This window comes from Heterodontus francisci, chromosome 22, assembly GCF_036365525.1.
Source record: "Heterodontus francisci isolate sHetFra1 chromosome 22, sHetFra1.hap1, whole genome shotgun sequence".
NCBI lineage: Eukaryota > Metazoa > Chordata > Chondrichthyes > Heterodontiformes > Heterodontidae > Heterodontus > Heterodontus francisci.
In genome coordinates, this window is record NC_090392.1 from 51989082 (window position 1) to 52005976 (window position 16895).

At 41.6% G+C, this 16895-nt stretch overlaps 1 protein-coding gene across 1 annotated transcript in view; it reads left to right on the forward strand.

Annotated features, from left to right (window-relative positions):
* The first annotated feature begins 601 nt into the window (after positions 1-601).
* The window catches only part of robo4 (roundabout, axon guidance receptor, homolog 4 (Drosophila)), a 160462-nt gene continuing 144168 nt past the window's right edge, over positions 602-16895 (forward strand). The window contains exon 1 of the mRNA XM_068053837.1: positions 602-667. Coding sequence (XP_067909938.1) covers positions 616-667 — 52 coding nt within the window. The 5' untranslated portion in view covers positions 602-615. The remainder of the gene's footprint in view (positions 668-16895) is intronic.

The window sequence follows — 16895 nt, forward strand, 5'->3', positions numbered from 1 at the left end:
GGGCTGACATCCTTTATGTGACAATCTTTCAAGGATGGCAAACTTATACCTCCCTGATCCTGGAGAGAGAAAGAAAAAAATGAATCTGGGCATAAAAGGTATTTTCTCCTAGGAAATTCCACAGGTTAAAAAAGTGCAGAGGATGTTCCTGTGTTAGGAATGTTTCTTTTCTGACTGTTGTTTTAAATTACGTTAGAAAATCCGCCTTTTCCCCCCTCTTTTCCCCCTCTCTGGATGTCACAGATGTTGCAGTCAGCTCTGGTCCCCTGCTCAGCCCTTGTCTCAGCATGGTGCCATCAAGCTTTTCTCCGCCATTGTTCAACAACTTAGAAAAAGAAGAGGAAAAGCACAAAAGCAGTTGCAAACATGCATGATAACAAATTCCAATAATTTACTAAGGGGCTTGAATCAGGCAGGCACCAGGCAGCCACACAGACTAAGTCGCTTGCTGCTGATGTTGGTGTTGTTACTAGCCACGGGAGTAGCTTTTCTCCCAAGCTCATTCCCTGTATGATGCCTTCCCTTGCTTCACTTTTACTTTACCTTTCCCTTTTTGCCGGGGCTGAGAGTTCTAAAGTCTGCCAGTGTCAATGTACCTGTCCACTAGACAGGCCTATGAGAGGGTCAAGACATCTGCACTCCTTCAAGCCCAGCTACAGATCTCGAAGTAAGTACCAAATCTTCTTCAAGCATCCCTTTTTTTATTGCTTATCTGCAACAATCAAGATTGGGATAACAAGAGGCAAACTCCAAGCATCCCTCTGGCTTTCTGTTCTCAAATAAACACTTTTAACTTCGATACAATAGGGCTGATTACAAATTTTAATGACCTTTTTGATATGCAATTCCGCCTTTTCTCTCTTGACTTGAGTTAACTGCGCCTGTCTTCTTTCCCCGTTAAAAGAAATATGTAAAACTAGTTAAGTGTCTCTTTGTCGAATCATTGGAGCATCCTGTATAGAGATAGCCCTTGGGCAATTCCTTTTCAGGCATGGGTCAAATCCCAGACTCCAGTCTCTCAGAATGAAAAACAAATAGAATTCCAATTTTTTATTTAAACTCAATTAGTCTTTATAAGTCGGAAATTATTACGAGTGAATCTAATTTTTTGAAACTAAAAAGGGAGTGAAAAAATGAATGCTATTTTCTTTTAAATATACACGTCTTGTTCATCGATCGTCCTCAACTTAAAGTTAACATATGCCTTCGATCAGCAAACAATAGTTATAGGTGTCAAAACATCCTGCTATTTAAAACAAGAGATTCCTCCCACCCCCCACTAAAATAGTTTCTATTTTCAAGTTGTTCGTAAATAGTAAATGTAAGGGACATAATGAAATTATTTTTCAGGAACGTATTTTAACCATCTCATTTACAGAAACTTAAACAAGTTTAAACGTAACCTAGATTTCCACAGAATATGATGTCTTTCGTTTCAATAATACTGCAAATTTCTATCACGCTGCATAAATGAAACCAAAGTGACTTCCCGAAAGTTTTTTTTAAGCAAAGTAATAATTGTTTTCTTTAACAACCAGGCGCCGGATTGATTAATTCGGCATAACCCGGGAAAGGGGGTGAAATCAGCTTTAGTAAGATCTTGGAACAAGTTCAAATAAGTGTTCCTTTAAAAAAAATAAATGTTAACATAAGCTGCACTGACCAGAAATAAAAAGTTTCTGCCCGCGGAAAGTTTATGTCGCTCTTTTTCAACTTCCTAGATGTCCTGTTTATAGATCCCAGGGGATACGATCATACCTGTTCTTTCATTTATATTCTATATTTAGTTAGTTATAATTTATATTTTTAGCAAGTACAGACAGGATAAGGTGTACACAAAGCACATAGCAAAGTTTAAGAAATATATATAGTAAGCTGTGTATGATTCTGTTTGTACATATGTGTCTGTGTTTATATTAAATGAGAATGTGTGTACATGTAAAGCTGTAAGTATCCATATGTGTCTATGCTTGTATGAATGGGTATGTACTTAATATCCTCTCTAAAAAAGTATTTGCAAAGAATTGAAGGAAGCAGGAAAAGTTGAAAGGACAATGGCCCAGATCAGACTCTGGATTTCTTATGTAAAGCATTAAGACTGGAAATCTAAATTTGGATGATATTTCCACAAACAAGACAAATTATCAATCTATGAAATGATTACTTCCTACAGACAAGCACAGTGATACATGATCCCACCATCAAACCAGCTACTCAAGCTTTGAAAATAAGCTCAGCTCAGCCCTACAAATAACTACAAAAAAGTAACAATGACCCATCATCAGGAAGCTTTCTTCCAGAAACGGTCTCCTATCATCTTTTACTATTTTATATTCTTTCATTTACCAATTGCATTTCAGCAGGGAATTCCAGGAAAATCTTAACAAGTTGACCTAATTTTTCTTCAGTTGGTTTTCCAGGCAGTTGTAGCTGAAAGTTTATTTGCTAGAAATAAAACACTAAGCAGTATAACTACCCCAGCAGGGAAATGTCATGACCATAAGCTAACAAAGATCCAAATTCTCTGAGTTAATGAACGGAATGAGCCATCCCTAAGGTCAATTCACTATCTGTGTCAAGAGTCTGCCTCAGCTGGATTTGAAATTGTCTTTCAGTGTTAATTTTGTCTGTTAATTACTGAAATCGTTTTTATCATTGAGCAATGCTTGGTTCATGTGAATTCTATTGGATTGTGTTTGATTGTATTAAATTCCCATTGGGTCCCGTTCATTTCATGGGTATTCCCAGTGGAATACACTTGTTTCATGTCAAACTTCCATTGGATTTGTTTTGCGTTAAATCACCATCAAATTTCGCTTGTTCCAAGTAAAACTTGTGCTGGATCCCATTGTTCCTCAGACTAACAATCCAGGGTTTTAATTGATGTCATTTAGGGACGGAAACCTGCCATCCTTAGACGGTCTGGCCAGTGTGTGACTCTAGTCCCACACTAGCATGGTTGACTCTTAATTGCCATCTCGAGTTGTCTAGTAAGCAACTCAGTTGTATGAAATGGGGCAACTAGGGATGGGAAATAAATGCCAGCCTTGCCTGCAACGCGCACATCCTGAGAATGTATTTTTAAATAATTCCTCTGCTAGTTCACTGGTTAATGCATCCTCCTCCATTTCTGTTATATTTTAACGCAATTGTCAATCTATTAATAAACAAGGTTAACAATTGCATTAAAATAGCGGATAAAGGAATCACCAGTCTGCTACCAGAGGAAAAGAAAGCTACATGTTGGGAGAGCTAAAAGCAAGTGAATTTATGTTGACTGCAATTAATTTTGTGTGACTCTTTTATAGCATTGTCTCAGTGAAAGGCTCAATACTTTATTGCTGGATTTGGGGGATTTCAATTCTTTTGTGATGCATCTTAGGCTTATTACTGTATGATTGACTACTGAGAAAAATAATAGATGCTGCAATTCATGAATCAATCCACTCAGTTTCATGTGCAAAGATAAATCTGTCCCTATAATTGTGTAGTCTATACGCCTCCTATTTCAAAGCTGCTTGATTCAAACTGTTGCATAATTCAGAATTTTTTTCATGCATAAAATGATTTTGAATTCTCAGGAGTAGTCTATTTTATAAGCTTGACCATTTATTAAAATTGTGATGTTGGGGAACACTACAATGAGAAATACAAACACAGGATTAGGAAACAGAAGTTTTGGGATTGCAGATGTTTATCAAAACTGATGTGCACTTGGAATGATAGGAGATTTCTGTTGGCACTGGCCCCTGTTTCACTACCAATTTTTAATTTTTACAATATGCAGCTACATGTATTTCTGTAATGCACTTCATGTGCAGGGAGACATTTAAGAATGGACAATGAGTGACCATCGAGTAGCAGGAGCAGAAAAAAAAAGAGTGGGAAGGAAGAGCCACAGACGGCACAGTGGCGCAGTGGTTAGCACCACAGCCTCACAGCTCCAGCGACCCGGGTTCAAATCTGGGTACTGCCTGTGTGGAGTTTGCAAGTTCTCCCTGTGTCTGCGTGGGTTTCCTCCGGGTGCTCCGGTTTCCTCCCACAGCCAAAAGACTTGCAGGTTGATAGGTGAATTGGCCATTATAAATTGCCACTAGTGTAGGTAGGTGGTAGGGGAGTATAGGGACAGGTGAGGATGTAGTAGGAATATGGGATTAGTGCAGGATTAGTATAAATGGGTGGTTAATGGTCGGCACAGACTCGGTGGGCCGAAGGGCCTGTTTCAGTGCTGTATCTCTAAATCTAAATCTAAAATAAGGGGATATTAGGACAGGTCACCAAAAACTTGAACAAAGGTAGGTTTTAGGAAGCGTCTTTAAGGAGGAGAGAGAGGTAGAGAGGCGGAGAGATTTAGGGAGGAAATTCCAGATCTTGGGGTCTTGCCAGCTGAAGGCACAGCCTCCAATAATGGGTGAAAGAAATTGGGGATGCACAAGGTGCCAGAGTTGGGGGAGTGCAGAGTACCTGGAGGAGGTTACAGGGATAGGGAGGGTTGAGACCATGAGGAATTTGAATACAAAGATGAAAATTTTAATTCTGAAGCAAAACAGGAGAGAAAATAACAGACATCGGTCTTGGTTGTAGCTGTCTATTATTTGGACGCTATAGTACTCAGATGTCTGGTGGTAGCTCAAAAAACATTTGTGTCTTTTTGATTTTTCTGCTTTACCAGGTAAGGAACATCAGCACTTGGAACTTTCTAATCTCAGGCGTGAATATCAGCAACATACACTTCCTAGTTGGCTATGGCTCAGTTAAAGGCCTTTTATATTGGGGTTTTAAGTCAGATTGCAGGAGCTTGGCATCTACCTGGGTCTACATGCTGGTTTTGGAAATGAGATTTAACATTATGGAAGCTGGAGGAAAACTTGTGAACACAAAACTCCTCGAATCCAATTTAAAAGGCCCAGCCAATCTAAAATAAGCTTCCTCTACTCTGTCTCTACAAATATAATTTAACCCCAAATTTAGAACAGTCCCCCTTAATTCCATTTCCCACTCCAACCATTCCTGTGGTATCTAGTGAGATCATCAATCTATTGCTAATTAATAATGAACTACAAATAGTTTTGTGCAGAGATTCTGTACTCTGCACCAAACTCATTTCACATAAGTCCCCAACAGCCAGGAAAGAAAGGAAACTTTCTTTTGATCTGTGAAATCAAACTTATAATGAAAGGACTTTGGGATGATTCCGGAATTCAGTGCTCACAACAGATCACATAGCACAGCCTGTGATTTTCTATCGACTAAAATTTAATTAGGAGAGAAATCACTAAGTCGTAGATTCACATCGGCTGCACCAAACCCACTGTAGCTACCAGTCCACCATCTAACATTTCTTCAAATACTTCAAGGTTGCTGTGTGTGCTACTGTACATCTCAATTGATACATAAAGTGTCAGAGAATATGGGCCAGATGCATCTACTGCTGTGGGTCCCCACCTTTAAACATTCATGTCAATGGTGTGAGGGGATAAGCATTGATCACAGGGGTGGAAAGAGGGATAATCAGAGTCAAACCCAGGCCTCTCTCCCACAGGGATTGTGAGGCAGTGCCACAGCCTGGGAACAAATCTCCCCTCCCACAACTCAACAGGAGGAGGAAATTAATGAAAGTAAAATGAGGTGAAAAATGGCATTTGACCATAATTCTTTGATATTTCCATAAAAGACAAATGGCAACTTATGCATTCAAACAAGTGCAGTAATTCCTTTGAGTCTAAACAATTATTCACCAATCAGTCTCTCATTTCCCTTAATTGGCTAATTAACCACTCAAGGGCTACAGACATTAAAAATTAATTGAATTCATTATTTTCTTTATAAAAGGAAGTCTAATTCTGCTTGACATACAAGCTTGAAGGAGATTGTTTGTGGCAGTGTGCAATGTGACACTGTTCTACTGATCCTGAGTTTGCAGCATAAAGAGGCACTGTGATCGATGCAGGCTCACAGTCTGGTCCCAACTGCAGCTCAGTAATAGCAGTCTCACCTCTTGTGGATTCAAGCCCCACTCCTGGCACTTGAGCACATATTTAAGGCGATACTCCAGTGCGGTGCTGAGGAAGTACTACATTGACAGGTGCTGGCTTTTGAATAAGACATTAAACCGAGACCCCTGTCCACTCTCTCTGCTTGATGTAAAAGATCCCATGGCACTATTTTGAAGGAGAGCAGGGGAGTTCTCCCCAGTGTCCTGATCAATATCAATTTCTCAATAAACACCACTAAAAAAGACTTTCTGGTCATTATCACATTGCTGTTTGTGGGAGCTTGCTGTGCACAAATTGGCTGCCATGTTCCCTCTGCTGCAACAGTGCATCTTGGGATATCATAGGCCACATCCCATGATTTTTTATCCATTGAATTTTAATTGGGGGAAAATGACTTCAAAACTACTTCATTGGCTATAAAGAACTGTGGGACATTTTGAGGTCTTGCAGGATGCTATAGAAATGCAAGTCTTTGTGTCCAGCTTTCTGAGGGAGTTTTTGTTGCTTTGTCTTCATCCTAGAAGGAAGTTCATTTTTTTCAATGAACAAAAAAAAAAGCACAAGATAAAAAGTGTAGCTGTCATTTTTGATTTTGATGTTTGAAGTTCCAAGTGCTCAACAAAACACATTCAGAACATCTAAAATATTTAAAACATGTGGCAAAAGAAGGTTTTGGGGAGCTCATGTTTTACAGTTTTTTGTGAGTTTTTAAAATTAACAAAGACTTAAATATACTAACACTTTAGTGTCTCAAATTTTCAGCACAATCCAAAATATTTGTCCAATTTTCTTTCTCCCGCTCTTGAAAGTGCGTGTTTCCCTTCCACAGGTGTCAGAAGCCCTCTGGTACTTTTGTAATTCTTCATAGAGTGTGAGTTTCAGCAGGTATTTGACTGTAGGGAATGTCACAATACAGCCTGATCCCAGTTTGCACTCAGGTTCATACACGTGCTCTCAACAAATGCAGTAAGAAACCCTGGGAACGCTGAGGCCATTTATCGTGTCCCATCACTTCTTTATTATTATTGGTGTGAAGTAAGGATGGAATCTAGGATCTCCATGATCTGTATGAATCTTTGCAGTTACTGCGATCGGTGAATGCAGCTAGTGAGCCATCAGAAGCAGTTTGAAACCAACAATCTTCACTCATTGCTTGCCCTCTCTGAGTTCATCTTGACCATGAGATCCACCTCCTCCTTCCTCAATCCTATTCCCACTGACTACCCAAATTCCCCTCCTGGTCCCCATGTTAGCTGATATAGTTAACGGTTCTCTCTCTTCAGGTGTTGTCCCTCTCTCCTTTAAATTTGTCATCACCACCTCACTTCCCAAAAAAAAACCCTTGACTCCAACGTCCTTGAAAATTATTGTCCCATCTCCATCCTTCCTTTCCTCTCTAAAGTCCTTGAACATGTTTTTGCCTCCCAAATCCATGCCCATTTTCCCCAGAACTCTGTGTTTGAATCCCTCCAATCAGGTTTCTGCCCCTGCCAAAGTGCCAAAACAGTTCTTATCAAAGTCACAAATGACATCCTATATGACTGTGGCAAAGATAAACTTTCCCTCCTCGTCCTTCTCAATCTGTCTGCAGCCTTTGACATGGTTGACTACATTATCCTCCTCTAGTGCCTCTCCACTGTTGTCCAGCGGGTGAGACTGCTCTCACCTGGTTCCATTCTTATCTATCTAATCAGTTGCAATGGTTTCTCTTCCTGCTCCTGCACCATTACCTCTGGGTGTCCCTCAAAGATCTGTCCTTGGCTCTCTCACTATTATCTACATGCTGCCCCTCAGTGACTTCATCCAAAAGCACAGCGTTAGTTTTCACATCTACACTGACAACACCCACCTCTAACTTATCACCACCTCTCTTGACTCCTCCACTGTAGCTAAATTATCAGACTGCTTATCCAACATCCAATATTGCATGAGCATAAATTTCCTCCAATTAAATATTGGGAAGACTGAAGCCATTGCTTTCAGTCCCCTCTCCAAACTCCTTTCCCTAGCCTGCGATTCCATCCCTTTCCCTGGCAACAGTCTGAGATTAAACCAGTCAGTTCTCAAATGTCACATTTGACTCGAGATAAGCTTCCAACCACATATTCGTGCCATCACCAAGACCACCTATTTCCACCTCTGTAACATCGTCCAATTTCACCTCTGTTTCAGCTCATCTGCTGCTGAAACCTTCATTCATGCCTTCGTTACCTCTAGACTTGACTATTCCAACACACTCCTGGCTGGTCTCCCACGTTTTACTGATCCAAATCTCTGCTGCATGCATCTTAACTTGCATCAAGTCCTGTTCCCCTATTACCTCTGTGCTCGCTGACCTACATTGGCTCCCAGATAAGCAACATTTGGATTTTAAAATTCTCATCCTTGTTTTCTAATTCCTCCATGGCCCCACTCCTCCCTGTCTCTGTAATCTCAGCCCCACAAACCTTCGAGACATGTGCCCTCCTCTAATCTGGCCTCTTGAGCATCTCCGATTTTAATCGCTCCACCATTGGTGGCTGTGTTTTCAGTTGCCTAGATCCTAAGCTCTGGAATACCCACCCTACACCTCTCATCTCTCCATATCGCCATATTGCATGCTTCAGTGCTGCCAGGTTATCAAAAGTAAGTTGCCAATGATTACTGGGTTTTAATGTACTCTGCATATTATAATACATTCATGACAACTGAGGTCAAAGTTCATGAATTTTCGGGACCACTTTGTTTTGTTAAATATAGGTATTCTATAGTCCAATCCTATCTATTTATAGATGTTCCAAGGTTCATCACTACACTGTAGTGTAGCCTGGCTATTTCTTCCTTGGTAATATTTAGACTCTCCCACGATTGATTTTCCTGTTCCTGCTCCTGGGGCACAGAGCATAAAGGAAAATAGGGCAGGCTCTATTAGGGTGGCTCACCTCCCTGCTCGATTTTTCCTGTATTTGCTGCACTCTGACAATCTAATAATCCCAGGCACAAGAACAGGAAAGGCTGCCCCTTAAACTCCTTTCCTCTCTCAGTTTTCCCTTCCTCTTGCAGCCTCGGAATTACTTAACCACCACTTTTTGATTTACCTCTTCTTCGCTCTTACTCACTTTAACCTTGGTGATGTCCTTCAATAGGGGCCCTGAGCCTTCATCCTCGCTCGTGAATAAACAAGTGCTTGCATGGCATTGTTAAAATCCAAGGAGAATAGCATAAATCATTTTTAGCTATTAAAACTCTTTCTTTGGGAGTTTTGTCAATCTGAGAACCCTCTTTGTTTCTGATGAAAGCCACCAGATGGAGCTATTTTAAATATGTCAACTCTGAATTTCTTCAGGAATTCTTCATTGTAGCAGGCTCGGGAAGAAGAGGGTGACTTTGGGCCTATGGTTCCTAAACCTTTCCGTCACTGGGGTTTTCTTTGCCTCATGTCTTGGTCTGTTGTAGACTAATTAATAGAGATTTATTGGTATAATTAGTCAATAGCTCCATTACCGTTGTATCATGCGCTGACCAAGATGGTGGAAAGTGAACGAGATGGACCTTGGCCATTTTTCTGCATCAATTATATGTTCCGAGATGTTCAGAACTCTCATCATAATGGTGGCCGAACCTGCTGGAAAGCAGCAGAGGAGCCAGCTGTGCTATTTTCTGAATGTTCCAATGGCTTTGTAAGGAGAGGAACCTTCTCTGCCCCCTTGCAAGGTTAATGACATCAGGGGTGGCCTGGGTAAGGTTGACAACTCTGGTTGGGCATATTCCTGGAGGTATTATCACATGACATTTGCAACCAATCACACCATCCCACACTCCTACCATTGGACAGACAAGACGGCCATACTTGCGGTGCACCGCCTTCCGACGGCCAATTAGAAACTCAACGCAATTGGATGATTCATGACTGCCTTTTTCTCAATATCCAATATTTCTTAAAACTAGTAAAAAAAAGTCCAAAGAAAATCTTTTAAAAGGCACAATGTTTTAAAGCCTCCATGATTTTTCTCTTGGGCTACTCGCACCAGTCTCCTGGAGATTAGACTTCAATTCCTGAAGGCACCAGGACAATCCTGAAGGATTGACAACCCCAGCCCCAGGGCAGAACTGGAGGAGGGAATTCCCTACACTGGCATTTCCCATCTCCTCAGCTCATTTAGGATCTGATGGAGGATTAGAAGTTAGTACACTGATGAGATGAGGTGTGCGAGCATTCAGATGGGCAGAGTCGGACCCAACCAGGGGAACCCCAGTGGAGGGAAGCAGCATGGACTCCTTTTTTAATTCTTTCGCGGGATGTAAGCATCGCAGGCAACACCACGTTATTTGTCCATCCCTAATTGCCCTTGGGAAGGTGGTGGTGAGTCACCTTCTTGAACCGCTGCAGTCCATATGGTGTAGGTACACCCACAGTGCTGTTAGGAAGGGAGTTCCAAGATTTTGACCCAGTGACAGTGAAGGAATGGCGATATAGTTCCAAGTCAGGATGGTGTGTGGCTTGGAGGGGAACTGGCAGGTGGTGGTGTTCCCATGCATCTGCTGCCCTTGTTCCTCTAAGTGGTAGAGATTGTGTATTTGGAAGGTACTGTCTAAGGAGCCTTGGTGAGTTGCTGCATTGCATCTTGTAGATGGTACACACTGCTGCCACTGTGCTTCGGTGGTGGAGGGAGTGAATGTTGAAGGTGGTGGATGGGGTGCCGAACAAGTGGGCTGCTTTGTCCTGGATGATGTCAAGCTTTTTGGGTGTTGTTGAAACTGCACTTATCCAGGCAAATGGGAAATATTCCATCACACTCCTGACTTGTGCCTTGGAGATGGTGGACAGACTTTGGGGAGTCGCAGATTTCCCAGCCTCTGACCTGATCTTGTAGCCACATTATTTATGTGGCTGGTCCAGTTAAGTTTCTGATCAATGGTAACCCTCAGGAGGTTGATGGTGGAAGATTCAGCGATGGTAATGCCATTGAATGTCAAGGGGAAAAGGTTAGATTCTCTCTTGTTGGAAATGGTCATTGTCAAGCACTAAATGTTGTTCAGGTCTTTCTGCATACAGGCACGGACTGCTTCAGTATCTGAGGAGTCATGAATGGTACTGAACACTGTGCGAATATCAGTGAACATCCCCACTACTGACCTTAGGATGGAGGAAGGTCATTGATGAAGCAACTGAAGATGGTTGGGCCTAGGGCACTACCCTGAGGAACTCCTGCAGCTATGTCCTGGGACTGAGAACCACAACCATCTTTCTTTGTGCTAGGTATCACTCCAAGCAGCGGAGAGTTTTCCTCCTGATTCTCATTGACTTCAATTTTACTAGGCTTTCTTGATTGCAATAGGCAGGTGGGAGATGGACCTGTAATGGCAAAGGCACCACCCCTATGGAAATTAGGTGCCCTCCCACTGGTCCTGCACATTCTGACAGGGTCAGCTTTGAAGTTCACCAGTGAGTGTGATACCAGTCTAACCAATGAGGACACGGGTCATGACTTTTCTCTGCCACTTAGAGATTAGATAGTGGTGCTGGAATCTGTTCCCTTTGTAACAAATCACTTTGAAATATTTTTAATGGAAAGATGTTGAGATGAAGGAATGAATTTTATCAGCCCTCTCGGGATGGGTATGGAGGCAGGGGAATCCATAAAGTAGTGAGAGAAGGTGGGGGGTGGGGAGAGGATGGAGTGCCTGTCGCCTTCCCAATGCCATTGAATTTTGTCAGGGGTGGGGAAGGTCGAGGATGGCCTTCCTGCGCAGAGGCCAATTGAGGCCTTTAACTGGGGGTGGAGGGGGACCCTCCTGCTTGGGCAATCTGTGGCCCACAAAGGGCCCCCAGCGGCAAAGTCTACCCCTGTGCCAACACCCTCCCTGACTGGCCCCAGTTGAGCCCACCCGACATACCTGCACTCGGGGGCTCCAGCGCAGCTCTTGGTCCCAGGCCTACTGCAGTACCAGCAGTGGCTTCCACTCCCTGTGGCTCTGCTGAGTTGCAGGCCCTCTGATTGGCCAGTGGCTCATGGAGGTGGGACCCTAGCTGTAAAGGGATGGAAATCTTGCCACCAGGCAGTTAATTTTCTGAGCGCTGTAAAATGCAGCTGGGGATTCCTCAAACAGCTGAAGGGGGGTTCTCCTTGCCTTTCTGGCCTGGTATTGGGACTGCTGCTGCCTGCATAATATTCAGCGCAAAGTTTCTCAGGTGATGACATGGATGAATTCTACAGCTCCCCGACCCTAACTCATGATGTTGCTACACTCCAGGTAGTAATTTGAAACTGTGCCTGCTTACAGCAATGTAGAGTCAATAAATGCTCTGTTAACTGTTTGCTCTGCGTCTCTCCCTGACCAGGCAAGCAGTGCACTATTCAAACATGGAAGTTCCAATCTATATCCAAATACCGGTTACATTTTCAATAGTAGATAACAGACGTTGGGCAATCTTCTTTTCAAAATGAAGCTGAAGCAATGAACTATCTGCTCCATAAGCTGATTCTGCACCATCTGTGAAATTGCAATGGGCCTCAGGAGAAGAATCAGAAAATTGCAAAAACTGCCATTAGACCACGTCATAAAAATGCATGGTAGTAATTGGTGATTTCAAGCTGTGTGGAGACTCCCAGTTACTGTAAGTCACTGTGTCACTATTATTTAGACCCTTCCCCAATCACTTAGCCTGTGCTTAAAATTATTCCATTATTGACCTTAAACTAGTTTGCTACGAGTCTTGAACTGGTTCCTTCTCCCTTCTGTCTCATTCTCGCTCCTCCCCCCACCCTCCCCCCCCCTCACCTCACTATATTCACCTCTCTATTTTTCTGCCTCTCTGTCCCTCCCCTATCTCTCTGTCTCTGTTTCTCACTCTATCTCACTCTGTATCTCTCTGCTTCTCTCAATATATTGCCATTACCATAGGAGCAATTGCAAAGTAACATCACTTTGCTTGTAAGGTTTCTTAATATAACACACCAATCCAAATCTTCTCACCTCACAGCAATCCATATTCCCAACTGGTTGCCAGATTTTCATTTATTCATCTAATATAAAACTTGAAATCCAATTGTTTATAATATGATTTAAGCCCTTTCTGAATCTAACGTAAGTAGAAAAACCCTCCATACATATCTGCCTCTGAGATCAGTTGTTAATGATTTTTGTCATTCTGATATAACATCCCTTGCCTACCTATTCCTTTAAACAATCCCTTTAATTATTTGCACATTGATTTATCATTTGTCAACATTCTTTTATGTCAGTTCACCAGATTTTCTTCTCAAATTGCTCTGAGTAAAATTGTGTAACATTTCTCTTAGCAGAGTATGATTAAATTTTACATACATACAATGATATAAGTTAGAAGGGAAAGATACACAAAAGGAAAATTTAACAGTAAGAAAATTCTCAGATTGCAAATTACTATCCATCCAGTGGTTGATCCTTCTTATCTTGGACATTTCATTGATTGAGCCTGGTCCAATTTATTTTTGTTATCTTTGGGACAAAGACCACAGTTCAAACTGTTACTACAATTGATGAATGTTAATTTATTCTCCTTGATGTTGTCGTATGAAAAATGTAAAGTGTTGGGTGGATCAATCTGCCAGATAAATATCAACCCATCTTGAACCAACTAGTTTCATTAATTACAGAAGTATTAAGGTACTCTGGTATCTCCTTCCTCAGAACATCAAGGAACGTTCACACCATCCTCTCAAATAATTCTCCATACAGGTATAATTTAATCAGATATCAACCAAATTTATGGACTGTACAGGGAAGGCCTTTCAACAGGCAGTGCTCCTGAAAAGGTTCATTAGCAGACATTTGTTTTAACATATCAGTCACTGAGGCAGCATAGAGATGTTTTGGAGATAGTCTTTTATGAGCTGTTATGGTATTAAAATTCAGATGTTAGTTCTTTTAAACACAGTTCCTCCAATAACCATCAATATTCAAGGTAGTTTAAGATCTCACTGACTACTTTCTTCAACATAGTTTTAACCATTCGGATTGTTTTTAGTTCTCATTTCCTTCATAAATGAGTCCACAGATCATGCTTTATTACCACTAAAAATCACCATGCTGTTCCCATCTTGAAAGAATTTGTATCAAAGTACTTTCACAGCAGTAAGATTGCTGGTATCACTTTAAGCTGATGTTTGTAAAAAACGAATACATTCTGTCTTTCTATTCAGCAGTGTAATGTGGCAATAGAAGTAAGGGGTTGAGGAGTCATTCAGCACAATATTATTTTCAGACAAGCTAATAAGTCAATTTAAAAAACTTTGTATATTTTCAAAATGTAACTTTGTAATTCTCCAAAGCTGCTTTCACCTTTTCCAAAAAGAAGTCTCTGTGCAGTGGTATATGGTAAATTACAATCTAAATAAATCCATACCACGTCTTTAACCCAAAAAGCATACAACCAAACACTTCTTATGAAAGGCTTCCTTTAAATCTCCCATTTATCTGGGGACACAATCTTAAGTTAAAATGATCCAAGTACCTGAATCATACTCAATCATGCAAGCAATAGTTCCTCTCATCTGCCTTAAAATATTGATTCCTAGTTATGGATTGATTAACCCCAAAGTGCAAAATTTTTTGGAACAACCCCAAGTCGTATGAATAAGGGATATCAGCATAGTTTCATTAACTAGCTGTCCATAATGGCCATCACAAAAACCAGTATTCATGATTTGATAATTTGATCAGACACTCAGTCTGTTCATTTCAGTTTTCAAACCCAAAACCAGAAGTACTCAATATTGCAAAAACAACATATTTGTATCCGTGGACGAGAGAAAATAATTACCAAATGGAAGTCAGCATTTGCTCATCGAGAAAACACTAAATAAAATCCTTATATTGCTGTTAATAGCAACAACAGGACTACAAAGGATCAAACTGCTTTTAGTTCTGTGGAACACTACAAAAAAAACAGAAAACACATTAGAAGAGAGAGTGCATTTAAAGTACATGCAACACAAAAGAAAGTCTGTTACCTCAGTTCTGTTTTCTCACAATTTCAATCTCTGATATTTGTAGTGGACTTTCCATCTTTTTTTCTTTCTAAATCTGTTCTTACTCTTCGTATATCCAGCAAAGGAATTTCTACCGACCTGCTTTGCCGCTTTTGTTTGTGACGGTCCCTTTTTACAGAAACTTTAAATGTTCCTGAACAAGCCACTGCTGCGAGTTGGTCAACAATCTCATCTTTCAATTTCTGAATGTTCTCCTCCCATCCTTCTATTTCCTACTGTTCCTGTTATTTTCTTTTTTTAAATCCTTAGAAAGTATGCACCAGGAGGGTATGTTACACCTTCAACTGGTTCTCTATTAACTTTGAACTGGTTCCCCATAGGCTTTGAACATTCCCTATAGGCTTTGAACTGGTCCATTTTGGCCTTTGAACTAGTTCTGTTTTATTCAAAACTAATTCCTTTTTAGCCTTGAACTGGTTCGCTTGGCCTTGCCCCCAGTGCTGTGAATGTGTCTCCATTGTTGAGTAGATACTATGGTGCCAGTGCAAAAGACAAAATGCTTTGCAAGACAAAGCTTCAGCCTGCATGGTTGGTTGAAAGTTATGAGTGATGAATTTTATTTCTTGCTACAGTACAGGCCAATGATGGAAAAAATCTATCTCTAACCTGTAGGGGCGGGCTGCAAGTAATTACGAAGGGCAAATGGAATGTTGGCCTTTATTGCAAGGAGGAATAGATTATAAAAGTAGGGAAGTCTTGCTACAGCTGTACAGGGTGTTGGTGAGACCACACCTAGAGTACTATGAACAGTTTTGGTCCCCTTATTTAAGGAGGGATATACTTGCATTGGAGGCAGTTTAGAGAAGGTTCACTAGGTTGATTCCTAGGATGAAGGGATTTTCTTATGAGGAAAGGTTGGGCAGGTTGGACCTATACTCATTGGAGTTTAGAAGAATGAGATGATGTTACTGAAACATATAAGATTCTGATGAGGTGGATGCTCAGAAGATGTTTCCCCTTGTGGAGGAATCTAGAACTAGGAGGCACAATTTCAAATTAAGGGGCCTCCCATTTAAGATGGAGATGAAGCGAAATTACTTCTCTCAGAGGGTTGTTAATCTTTGGAATTCTGTACCCAAGAGAGCAGTGGAGGCTGGGCCATTGAATATATTCAAGGCTGAGTTAGACAGATTTTTGATTTACAAAGGAGTTATGGGGGATGGGGGGTGCAGTCAGGCAGGAAAGTGGAGTTAAGGCCACAATCAGATCAGCCATGATCTTATTGAATGGTGGAGCAGGCTCGAGGGGCCAAATGGCCTACTCCTACTTTTATTTCTTATGTTCTTATGCTCATAGAACAGAAAATATTCCTGAGACCAGAAGTCTCTATATTGCTGCTGTGACATGTCTGCTTCCAGGGGCTCTGGGAAAAACACTTGTTCAAATGGGTCATAGTGTCTCCAGCCACCAAATCAGGGCTGGTAAGATCCAAGTTGCGGCGGGAAGAGGCCGTAATTGGCCACATAAGGGCCTCAATTGGCCTCTGGCCGGGATGGTCATCATCGGCCTATCCCACCCCCAGGAAGATCGGAACCGGGAATCCCAGCATTGTTCCGTGGCGGGCGGTTCCACTTCGATTCTCCGGCCCCGCTGCCACGAAACCCGTCTTTTGGCTGAGCACAAGATCTGGCCCAAATTGTTTTTAAGCAATACAAGGTAGGAAGTGGGGTCCCACAAGGATCAATGCTGGGAACACTGTTGGTCACAATTTATATTAATGATTTTGACTTTGGAATCAAAAACACAATTTCTAAATTTGCAACCAACACCAAATCGGGGGTGGGAGGTGGTGGAGGGGGGGTGGGGGGGGTGGGTGGTATGGGGGGGGGGGGGCGTTGCTATGCTTGGTGGTTGGCCAGTCAATACAGAGGAGAACTGCAACAAA